At 38.4% G+C, this 12995-nt stretch overlaps 1 protein-coding gene across 3 annotated transcripts in view; it reads left to right on the top strand.

Annotated features, from left to right (window-relative positions):
- LOC119654982 (differentially expressed in FDCP 6-like) overlaps window positions 1–12995 on the top strand; it is a 36618-nt gene that overhangs the window by 10434 nt on the left and 13189 nt on the right. For 2 of the 3 annotated variants that reach the window (XM_038060642.1, XM_038060641.1), the window contains exons 2-3: window positions 11414–11803; window positions 11887–12075. In XM_038060642.1, the coding sequence (XP_037916570.1) occupies window positions 11705–11803; window positions 11887–12075 (288 nt within the window). In that variant the 5' untranslated portion in view covers window positions 11414–11704. Of the gene's footprint in view, window positions 1–2199; window positions 2221–11413; window positions 11804–11886; window positions 12076–12995 lie in introns of those variants that run through there. The other variant, XM_038060643.1, reaches the window with a different exon arrangement.

Raw genomic sequence — 12995 nt, 5'->3', positions numbered from 1 at the left:
TGTGAAAAAAATTATCACTTTCCAGTCTCCGTCTGAGGTCGAGTTTGGAAAATACTAATAGAGTATTTGATACCCCCACGACTATTTCAGTGGAAAAAAATTGTCGTCTCTCTTTTGCGAACCTCCCATTGAAATCAACCTAGAACAATGTTACTCACTGTATTTGAGGTGATTCATGATTCGCACCTTCTCAGCAAATTTCATATCAGTAAGAGTAACCGTTTCTGGGGGAAAGGATGTAACAGACAGACCGACAGACAGACAGTTAAAATTCAAATCAAGTAAAATGTTGCCATGCGACCCTCCGTATATATGAGCTCCTGGAATCTCAGATAGCGGATTTCATCCCGTGTATTTATATAATAGACTCTATGTTTGACATTTCAGAGTACAGCAAATTCACAGGAAATAGAATATTTTGAACTACCATAACTTTGGTAGTAAAATTAGGAGTTTTTTTCCAGTGTTATGTCATCAGTTTTACTCATGCCAAATATCGTACATTATCCTCCAGCCGGTCCTAAAAATAATTAACTGAGTCCTTTCATTTGATATACCGCATGACCGGATAAGAAAATTGCACCCCTTTTTCAGCCCTTCTTAACCCTTAACATACCAAGGGGATCCTCGGCAGACACCAGAGTGATTTAAGTGATTCTAATTAAACTTTGATTTTTATATGTGGTCCAGATTTGTTAAGAATTGTATGCATTTTTCCTTTTTATATTTTTATTTATTTATAATTATAAGAATGGTTTAACATTATATTCCGTTCAGATGGCTCAGAGGGCGCTAGGCTGCCGCTGCGGAAGTTCGCGGTTCATATCGTACTGATCGCAGGGAGATTTGTATAGCGACTGGATGTTGGATACCAGTTGACTCAAGTGTGAATGAATACCTGTCAGTAATATTCACGAACGAACGCAATGCTGACCACATCACCCCCTAAAGGGTGTCGTAGTTCTTTAACGTACCGTTACGGTCTTGAATAAAGTGAAGAGGGCTCACAATCGATCGATCGAGATGAGACGAGCCCGCTTCTCAACGAGACAAAGGCTAAAGAAAAGGAAGAATCAGGCCCGGTACAAGCTTTTTAACTCACCGAGTATATCACGAAATTTAGGGAGTTTAGAGCAATGTTTCTCATAAAATTATGAGAGCAGACGGAAAATAATATATAAATGCTAATAGAAAAGGTATAGATAATTTCTGCTTACATCGCGGTTTAACGGTTAAAATCATTGGAAGCTTTGAATTTTCGCAGAACGTGAAAAGAGCCCAAAGCTTGCTTGCTATTCCTAAATATAAAACTAATCGTCTTTCGCGGAAGCCACCATTCTATCATCGATATGATTATTTACGGAGAATTCGTTGCTGTATTAATGACATATGTATGCGAATTAATCCCAATCAATCAAAGTTCATTTAAGAGTTATGGTTTGCTGTGGTACTCCCAACTACAATAACAATCACCTCAAAGGCATTGTTCCTAAAATTATCATATTCACATAAAATCCAGTCACAACATACGGTACACAGCCTCCTCAGTTATTAATACGCTGCCATATCTGGAAAACCGGTTACTAATTATTATTAATTTTGGCTTGAACATCGCGATAAACGATAAAAATGAATCGAATAGGGATCAGTTACGGCCAATAAGGTGAAATATAAACAAGTTCAATGGAGGAAACCCATGATATGGAAATGGTGACTACGAGCATAGAAATTGGATTCTGATTCAGGCGGCTCAAAAAGAAAGACCTTGTCGAGTGTGAGGGAAATACATTTTACTAAGTGGCATGAGTCATGGTGAAATAAAGATGAGAAAATGGTTAATATTACTGCTTATGCAGCCATTAAGTAGCTTAAGGTGATTAAAGCGTTTACATGTTAGATGGTTTTAATGAGGAACTGGCGTGTATTTGAAATGAGAAGAACAATTCCTTATCTACGGAATTTCAGCTACTTTTTGGATTGAAAGGTAAACACACGTTTGTAAACAGTCACCGGTGTACTTATGCGTATCTAGATAGTCATCTCTGGGGTATTCGAAATATACTTTACTCCCACAAAGTCGTCGATGTATAGAAAACAACGTGTGCAAAGTTTAAAATGGCAAAGTGCTTCTAAGTCGAATAATATCATTCTTATAATTTTGAGTAGTTCTTGTTTTTCAAATATTTGTGGGCTTTATTTCAAGAAATATAGTTAACTTCGGTAAGTCATACCTAATCTACAGCAAAGCATAAATAGTGTAGGAATATGTACAAAATTATAAAATTTTAAACTAATGCAAAACCGAAAACTGAACGATTCAGTTGCTGTTAGGTACAGTGTGGACTTCAGCCTAGTGGGTTCCCACAGAATCAATTTAACTCTACTGCAATTTTGCTAATAATAGCAGGATTTGATAATAAGTTATATGTTTGATGTGTTTGTGTGAGTGGGGTTTCCAAAATGTGAAGTTTTCATCATTTACACCAAACAGTTCAGTATTCTATCATGAAATAAAGTCTTTTTTGTAAAATAACGACCACCGATTATAGTGGAAGAATTTTCTGCATTTAATTCTTTTTATTTCCTCACCACCTCCATTGCCTCTCTTGCAATTTCCCCACGATAAGTCCAATCCGCTATCGATCATAGATTCCCCTCATTTCGGATGTGATCGTTGCATGCTATCTCACTGATCCAACGCAGCTTCTACATTTCCATAACCACGAGTATTCATTGTCTTTGGTAATCGGCTAGCATTCAGAACTATAGAGGGCCCCAGGGCGACCGATGCTACGGTCGATTTGGATTTGTATGTATTTATTGCGTCATGGTGCTAGATTAGCTTTTATCCTGCCCTCGTGTTCATATTCCTCATTCATTCCTCCTTTCCGATGGCTGAGGTTACCTTTTTGATTTTGGTCCATATTCTCTTCGAATTCAACATATGTGATGATGATTTCGCCTGTTATGTACTCCCCGATTGTAGTTTCTAAAGCGGCCCTTGAACTGCGAACCTCGGACATTGCAATAAAGCGTGTTATGCGTCCTCTACAGTATTAATAGATTAATTGATAGACGTATGCTCGGTACCTTCCGCGCTCGCTCAGAAGCTTTCTTAAGTTGAAATCAGAGCCCTTAAAAATTCATTTTATTTTTGAATCTATAGTATTATACGAAAAATACTTCCCCAAAATTTGAAAGTAAAATTCTAAAAATTTGTAAAACTTAGATCCCTACTATTATACAAGCCGGCGGGTATTATTTGGTAAGCGAACGTTACTGGATGTGATGCTACCCGCTGCAGTTGGAGCATATCAGTACCAAAAACCTTATGTTTGTCCATAGGTAGAGCATTCACATGGAAAATGCTCCGTGGATTCCACTTCCTCATTAAAGGATCGGCAGGTATCATCTTTAAAATGATATTCTGAACATATGCCCAGCTAGTGCATTATGACCTATCAAAATGCCCACAATACTCTTGCAAGTTTTCCTGCTTTTCGACAGAATAAACTTTGCCGTTTGAGTGTCCGGATAGCTCAGTGATTAGAGCACTAGGCTGTCATACGGAAGGTCGCGGTTCAAATCTCACTGGTGGGAGTGGAATTTGCATCGTGATTTGACGTCAGATACCAGTCGACTCAGCTGTGAATGAGTACCTGAGTCAAATCAGGGTAATAATCTCGGGCGAGCGCAATGCTGACCACATTGCCTCCTAGTGTACCGCTACGGTCTTGAATGAAGTGCTCTAACTCATCACAAGGCCCTGATCCAATATGGATTGTTGCGCCAACGATTATTATTATTATATTATAAACTTTGCCGTCTGTTTGTTTGTTGGTAGCAGCATTAGTCAATGCTACTGACACTCCTATTGCAGGTTCCCGTCCGAGAAGGAGGGAAATTGAATTCTCCTTTGCTAACTCTGAAGTTTATGAAAGTTTCATACGGTTTTCTAAGACTTGGCCGATTCATCCTTTTTAAGGACTTTGTACAACCTGCAAGTCTCCCCTTTGTTCTTCTAGTTCCTCACAGTATGCTCTAAAGGAGTCTCGCCTCGAACATGTTTCGAGCCTCTTATATTGCTGTGAATTCCGGAAGTTGCTAATGCATCTAAGATTTCATTTTCCTCTTCACCACAATGACTGGATACCAGGAGTTGTTCCACGGTATTGAATCTAAAAGAGTTCAAACGGTTTCAACATTCCTGACCGATTTTTGAAGTGATGAAAGAATTGTCTGTTGTTGCATATTTTTGAAAGATTGACTCCTGCTCCAGAACCCTGCCGCCATCGCATCGGTGTAGAAGACGTCAGTTTTTTCTACGTTTCAAGATACTCTTTATATCTCCTACCAAACAGATGTATTGAGAGCCGAGAATCAAAAGACATTACAAGAACTGGATTCAGTTCTCTCAATAAGTCGTCCAACGTCTTGTGCCCCCGCGTCCTTTTTTCTCTATAGTGTTTGTTGTTAGATTGTGCTTCAGTTTCACTATCTGCGCAAGTGATAAGCTTACTGTTGCGCAGACAGAACGCAGACATGACGACTGTGATTCGAACTCAGAGCAGAGAGATTGGGAGGTTGACGCTCTATCCACTCAACCATCGCGCCATCAATTATTTCGCCATATACCTAATTGAATTATTAGCCTATGAACTGCTCTTATTGCAGTGCTCTGAATAAATAAATCCAAGGACTGCGAATTGAGTAACGCATTTAGAGTTGCGCCGGATGTCAAACAGTTCTTTGCAGTGTGGCTAGTTTACAATGAAAACACTTTTGTTTTACCTTAACCCACCTCTCGTTATCCAGAATAATTTCCAGATATTTCACTTCTTCAGAGAGTTGAGGCATTGTACCCCCGTTTCTGAAAGGCAAAGAGAGTTTCCTTCTTTTCGTAAATAATATCATTGTGTAAGTTGAAAAAAGAGAACTAGGTTTTTTCCTTATCCTGTAAATATTTTTATTTTTTCCCGGATACGATCGTTTCGGAGACCACTTGCCTCCTTCCTCAGTGCTAGTACCTAATTAGTTAATCTATCTTAAGCTACCCTTATTTATATCGAAACTTTTTAGCTCTACTGATTACGTTATGCTTAATTTATTGATCCTACCCATATTTCCCACATCTTTCTATTTTTTATATTTATTACCTGCGGCATAGCTTTTTACCAGGGTCGATGCAAAGTTTCCTTCGTCGTGATTTAGGGTTACCTGGCTCCCTTCGTTGATGATGTATATGCTTATGCCGCTTTCTGCGGCATCTAAGAGATGGGGTTTCCGCACCCGCTTTATAACATCCACATTGTCCATCGTTAGGGCTGTCTCTCTTCCACCATATGCCTTGCAACCATAGACATGATGTTTCCTAAGATGAATTTAATGCGGTTTTCCGATCAATTTCAAAAAGTTAGTAATATACGATTGTTAAGTTCTATTATATCAGCAATGTTTGAAATGAAATTGACGGCTTTTAACTAATTAACTATATTCTGAGTTAAATACAACTGAAACAATAAATTACAGAACAACTCTCCGCCCTATCACGACTCTTTTCTCGTACTGACAACATACTAAATTCATTTTACAAATTTCATTATTTTTTTTAAAATCACGGCCTGCTCTGCCAGGGAGGACACCAATGGTGGCCACTGTCAATCGAGATAACAACATCCGAAATAAATTTCGAATGTCGTTAACCCCGCTGCGCCACACAAGTATCGCAATGGGAGGGATTTCGATGCCTAGATTTCATATAAGCGGATCACCCTGATTTTTTTCAGATTTTTGGGCTAGGTAGTTTCCGAAAATGAGCCCTTATTCTCATATTTTGCAAATTCCCATATGCAAATAATAATATTTTGAAAATTCCACAAAAATAACGAATGAATGATACCAATCATCGATATAATATATGCATGCATTAGGATACCAATGCTAGATATATGCAATGTTAACACAGTTCTGCTCTGTGTGCCTCTAGTTTTCAATGATTCTTGTTCATGCAGCTTGATCAGTTTGCGGGAGAGTTGATTCGAAGGTCAATATTTGGTTACGACGTCTTTGACGATCGTTGGTCAAGAAAAATGTCATCCGCACAGTTCGGAAGCACGGTTGCTCGACGTAACTAGAAATTCAGTTAAACAATATTTTTCAATGCCCGTTCAAACAGTAAAGCTGTCCTGGAGAGTACTATATTAGGAATATCCTGGATGGCGTCTAGTAGTAGTCAGCATCCAAAAATTCACAACCACAAACCTTCCAAACAAGGAAGAGCGAGAAGTAGCAACTTGTAAGCCCTTACGGTTGCCCAGCTTAAAACTATTTCCCCCAACAGCCCTTCTTTTTAGCCGCCCTTAGAAATGTAATGGGTAATATAATGATTGTCAAGCGACATATGGTAATGACCGAAGTCCAAAGTTCAAAATATAATAATAATAATCGTTGGCGCAACAATCCATATTGGATCAGGGCCTTGTGATGAGTTAGAGCACTTCATTCTAGACCGTACCGGTACACTACAGTACATTGTAGGAGGCAATGTGATCAACATTGCGCTCACCCGAGATTATTACCCTGATTTGACTCAGGTACTCATTCACAGCTGAGTCGACTGGTATCCAACGTCAAATCACGATACAAATCCCACTGCCACCAGTGAGATTTGAACCACGATCTTCCGTACGGCAGCCTTGTGCTCTAACCAGTCAGTTATCCGGACAAAATATACCTCACTCTAATACCTACTCTCCTTTGGCTTCTGAAAATGTTAAAATCAATGACTACGTGCAAAGTGCGAAGTGACACATTTAATGGGATTGTAATTATGTTTAATTCTTAAAAAAAAAAACAAAATGATGGTAATATTTGCACTTGTTTCAATAACCCCGCAATCGAAATGCTAAATTGTTGTGGAACCGTTAAATTTGATGCATACCTGGTTAGACTTGGTCACGTTTATTGAGTCGAAAGGATTGTTATCGTCAATTCTTTCACATTCGGAAAATCAAGGTTTCAAACACTTTCAATAACTACATACTTGTATTAAGATATCTTTTTTAAAGAGAAATATTTAATAGATGGTTTCTTTGTTTAAAAGATCTAAGATCGTGTATTATAGAAAAAGAGTAAATATATAAATAAACAATACTTCTCCTGCGGCCTCCAGATTTCATATATCAAAGTGTTATTGGCAGAAGTAACTGAATTTTATATAATATAATTTCCTTTGAATATAATTCAACAAAGTATTGACAACGTGCGTCAATCAAGGAAAACTTCAGCACCTTGTCTCAGAGATTGATATATATGGATAGGTGTTTATAAAGCGCAGGTTGAGTAAAACCCATGTAGCCTCACTTTATATTTGCATTTCTTCCTTATAAGCTCTTTTAAATTAGCATTATTAACGGCTCACTTTGAACTAGCTGTGTTAAATCGCTCGTTAAATAAGTTATGCCCATATGGATAAGTTACAAGTGTGTTTAAACCTGAGCTGTCTTTCTCTTTCATGATTCACTGCTCAACCCCAGTTAAAGCTAGATCAGTGTTTATTTATTTACTTTTACGCTCAATTTGGATCATCATTTGTTAGTCAATTTTCTCTCCTGGTATTCAATTTCAATAAGTATGACAGTGGCGGACAGGTTGAGAATTTTGTTGTTTTGTTAAAAAAAAACGGAAATTCAATTAAATTTGAGCCGATTTACGAGTCTTTCTCAGAAAGAAATATCTTTTTTGTATGATTTGATTGCATGAAATCATCAATAGATGCCCTAATAAACTAGCAATATGTGAATACTCTAGAAAACGGGCGAAAGAGCAACCCTAACTTATGGACAGTATTTTCTCTTGGCAAAACTATAATTCCTTCCCGATAATAAATTCATAAGCCTCGAACTTTTGCGTAACAGTGGAACTGTATTCCCATGCCCTATTCTCATATAGTAGCGCAGAGAGAGTATATTAAAACAAGGAAGGGGGATTATACACTGTTAATACGTCGAATTACATCAAGTTGTGCGTCGCCGTTGGCAGGAACACTACGTATTGGTGAAAAAAGTGTAAATACACGAAAAGTGTAATAACCATCAAACTGAGAACCTTGGTGTTGTTGTCTAAAATTTCAGAGCCATTTGTCCATGGTCTATGACCCGATGAGAGAACAAGCAGATACGACATCGTCCATTGAACTATTCTATGCCTTGCAGCGAAGACAGCAAGAAGAACGTCATCGATAACTCTACAAAAAAGTATCGCTGACAAGCCTGACTTTAATCAACATTGGATCTTAAATTTCTCTGAGATTTTGCCTCGGGGCAGTAAGTCGCACTTTACGCCATCATATGTTGTTAATAATTGCTAGTTTCTCTGGAATGCCCCTCCTAGATAGAATATTCCAGACATACTCCCTTGCTGTTATGTGGGCGGAGGATCATCCTCTTCAACCACTTGCACACCATATTTGTAGCATTTATAAATGAATGAAAGTAACAACAACTCTGCGAATAATGCAGCGGCAACGCAGGGAGGATCCTCAGGGAGCCCGTTAACGCTAGACATTTTACTTTGTTTGTGTTCCATAATTTCGCTTTAGAGGAGCAGTCCATATCCTCATGGTACGGTGGTTATCCACATCAGCCACACGAGGCGGCAGTTGATCAGATATTATATGATTTATAATCGTTGTAAAGTGCTCCTTCCAGTTATTCTCACTTTTTCCAGCTCGAGCGGGAATTCCAACGATATAAACTGGACATTCTGGTACTAAACGAAGTAAGCTGGTAAGAGAGAAGTTGCTATTGCGCTCGTCAGGGAAGCACAAGATGCCGCAGAACGAGCAGCAAAAAAGAACACTTCACCACGGCTCTTAACCGTACCACATTCGGTGAGGTTCCTCGTCTAGATGAAGTGGCTACTTACCGTAACATATGGATACGGACTGTACTTCCAAGCAAAAGGCAAATCATTTCGGCAATCAAAGCATTCAAACAATCTATTTATCGTTTCACCTGCAGTTACTGTCGATCTGCTACTTCTACTCGTACGAAAATCTCGGGAATCGGAAACTTTTCTCAGAAACTGGAAGAATGACAATTCAAGGAGTATCTGCGTGCTCCCTGCCGCCACGAAGATAATAGCTAAAATAATCCTGGAACGCAACAAAGAATATCTCGAAAGTTTGATCAACAAAGAGCAGATTGATTTCCACTTCGGAACGTCTAATGCAATATTATTCCTTCTTGTTATCGGTGACGTTCTTAATGCTGCCTTGTCCGGGGGACGTGAAGGACTTCCGTGGATTATGATATCGTCAACTACGCTGATTATATCGGTTTGCTCTCTCACCGGGTCATGGACCTTGGCCAAATTGCTCAGGATTTGGATAGATAGATAAGTTGCATTAACCAAAGCAAAGGTTCACAGAATTACGGGTCATCGCACTCTCCCTATCTACATTAATGGACAGAGCATAGAATGCGTTGATCAATTTGTATATCTGGGAAGCGTGAACTGAATGTTGCATATATAGAAACAGCACAAAGTGATGCTTACTGTCACTTGAAGTTTCCAAGCCTTCGTCAACATTTGTCTATACCGTATCATCAAAGTATGCTGGTCTGATATTATTATAGACAAAGAACTTGGTCAGGGTACAGGCCTGATACTTGATGTGATCGCAAGGTCGAATTTTCAGTTGATAGGACACAAACTGGTTACTACGGCGTTATGGTGCTATTGCCTAATCCGGATAGTTTTACATCGCTTCCAGTTTCACGTATTTATGTACCAAGCCCTCCGAGGTAAAAAATGTAAGTTCGCTGGAGGAGAATAGATGCTCTCCAAAATTTTACCATTTTAAATTATTTAATTTCAGAATATCCAACGGATATCACCGGAATTCTCATTTAAGTTTGCAATAACCAGCATTCTAGAGGCCCGTGATACCGTTCTCGATAAGTGTACGCAGATTCTAAATACCAGCTTTAATTCGTATACCACATCCAAAGGCTGTAAACGAAAAGTCCATTCATATGCGAACAGTGGATGAATTTCATAAGTGAATTTTTAAACCACACTCACAAGAAAATTATTGCCCCAGGGGATATTTGGTGTTTTGGTTTAAAAGCAACTATTATCAACAAAACGTAGAATTTTGCCCATTTACCCCCAAAAGACGAACACATATTATACTTCCATACCAAATATAGTGGTTCTCCTCTCCGTTATTAAGGTTTTGTGTAAAACTAAACCTTATTGTTGCATGTTTCTTGGAAACGGTTATACCGAATAACACGAAATTTAATAGAAATATGGAAACTGTGGACGCCCGGGCATATAAGGAGTTGCATCGTCCTATGTAGAATTTAAGGGGGGGGGTCTCCATACATACAAAAGGGGCCTCTAAATTTTTTTCACCAAATATCCTGTGGGGTATCAAATGGTCGATTAGTACTTTTCAAAGTTAGTCTCAGTTCTGCCGTTTAGTTTCGTGTTTCGCACTGTTACTGACGAAGTTATAATATAGTAGGTCAAAATTGTCGCTGTAGTCCAAATTCTAAGAGTCTGAATGCCATTAGCACGCGAAAATGAATAATCTGACATAATATATGCATATATTTTACGTGCTAGGTACTAATAGGACAAATGTCCACTCAAATATTTTTATATAAGAAATACACAAAACCTTTCATACCTGAACCGGCCAGCTTTGGGTTCCCAACTTGTTTCACATGGTCTTAGGATCGCCATTGTCAGGATCAATATTAGTGATTGTCAGCTTTGCTAGGAGACATTTCATTTCGAAGAGCGGAGTAGGATGTTGTTGACGTCTGAATCAAGTTTCATTATTACGAGCATGAGAACCAATCTGAGATCATTGCTCACAAAAGATAATTGAACCTTTCAAAGTGAATTGAAAATCTATATAAAGATTGAAAAAGTTTTGGTTAATTAAGAGTTGGTGCAAAAAATCAAAACAAGTCTGTGAAAATGAAATTAATTAGCTTGGAAAAAGTGTGCTAGAAGACACAAGACTGTAAATTATCTACAAAACTCCGCAAAAACAAGGCACTGTAATGAAATACATTGATCGCTCTTATGGAAGTGGAGCATCGATCTTAGCATTGTTGATATTATATTATGACGACTAGTAATAGACAGTACTTCAAACATTAATAAGATCCACTATTGGAAAAGTAAGGACCTAGTTTCCCTATGTGCATGTACCGGATTTTTCTCGGAATATCTACGGCGCCGCTGGTTAACAAGAAAACATTGGCAATAATTTGAAAAGTGTTGTAAAACAGCAAAATACTTGTCACCTCAATCATTACCATATTCTGAAATACTCGATACTTGTCTTTTCCATATTTTCGCATCATGACGACCTTCTCCGGGCCATATCTAGATTCCAACGTCTTTCAATCCACACTTCAAGAGGCTTTTGGGGCAGCAAAACAAAACGCGACACGACCGCATTGCAAAATGTATCTTCTCGACGGCGCGAACTCAACCTGTCCAACTTGATGTACGTGAATAGTTTGTGATGGAACAAAGTGGAGCTAGGAGCTACTGATGGGAACTTCCCACATACCTTAAATCAGGAAGCTTGAAGGAACTAGAATTGTGACTTTGTGGAGGACAAAAGGCCGAGTCAACCGTTACGAACGAAAATTGGTTCAAGAGCGTGCGAGGCAACATGGCGGGGCTACTACGAAATGTTACTAATGCAATCTGGCATGCATTCAACGCACTACACCAAGAGGAACGAGGACTAGTCAACAAAACCAAACTTAAGGTATGCAAAATGATTGTTCTTGTCTTCAATATTTTAGCGAACGCAGCACCTCAGCAATACACATTTCAAATTCCCCTTCATAGGTGCTAACTGCTAATATCGCTACCGTTCTGGATTTATATGGACTGGAGAAAGGTCTGGACCATTACCGATCGTCAATGAATTTGAGTTTTGAACATTTTCACCATTATCTAAGGCAAGAGGTATTCTCATCATTGCCGAATAGTCTGAGCATGGCTGAGATGCGAAATTTCGAGGAGAAAATTGAAGAGGTATGTGAACCTGCCACTGAATTTTAGGTTGAAAATGGCCAGGCCAGAGGTGAATGAAGCGACTATTGCCTCCAATTACTTTTTATGGTGAAGCTGCTTGCGAATTGCGGGTATTAGTGTTCGGGTTGAAGACTGATTGCTTCACCGCTGACACGTAGCTTTTACCATTTTGGAATTGATTTCTGTTTTTTTTACCAATTTCAAATTATTATAGCTTTGCTTAGTTCAAATTCGGACAAGATAGATAGAAGATAGTTTTAAATTTCAGCATTTGATAAAGATCGGGTTAATGTATTACTGAACACTCTGTTCTGAATGATTTGAAAACACTTTTATTTAAGAAATTTTAGGATACCATTCCCAACTACGGCTGACAAACTTGGTGAATGACTCACATATGCATATAATATGACGAAAGACAGTGTTTCCCATGGTGTAAACGTTAATTCAATGGCAAATATACTACTACCACTATTGGGCGAGAAATTAGATTATTTCTTTGGAGCTAGAATACGCAATGTGTTTTATAGTAATAGGTCATCTGCCCGACACATCCCGTTCCTTACTGGTTTCATTCCATTTGTTTTCCCTTAACTAAGAATTAAAATAGTCGGAAGTCGTCTATTCATTGAGGATGGTCCGACTATTACACGTTGTTTTGTAATATTCGATTTCGGCCGAGCTGGCCGCAACTAAAGTGACGAAAGGTTATCAAACTTCTAAAATATTTAGAGATTTTAATCCGCTACCTGCCTTGATTTCAAGAATGATGGAAATAATTTCTTACTTTCATTAGTTTTCTACCAACTGCATTACCTCTATGGCTTTCAAGTTTGGATCTGAAGATCATCTTCTATAAAAATATATGAAAAGTCTATATTAATTTAACTTTAAGGGGTTCAACCCATGTGTCAATTGTA

This window comes from Hermetia illucens, chromosome 4 (assembly GCF_905115235.1).
Source record: "Hermetia illucens chromosome 4, iHerIll2.2.curated.20191125, whole genome shotgun sequence".
NCBI lineage: Eukaryota > Metazoa > Arthropoda > Insecta > Diptera > Stratiomyidae > Hermetia > Hermetia illucens.
The sequence above is the reverse complement of the archived record's forward strand: the minus strand, read 5'-3'. Positions and strand labels throughout refer to the sequence as shown.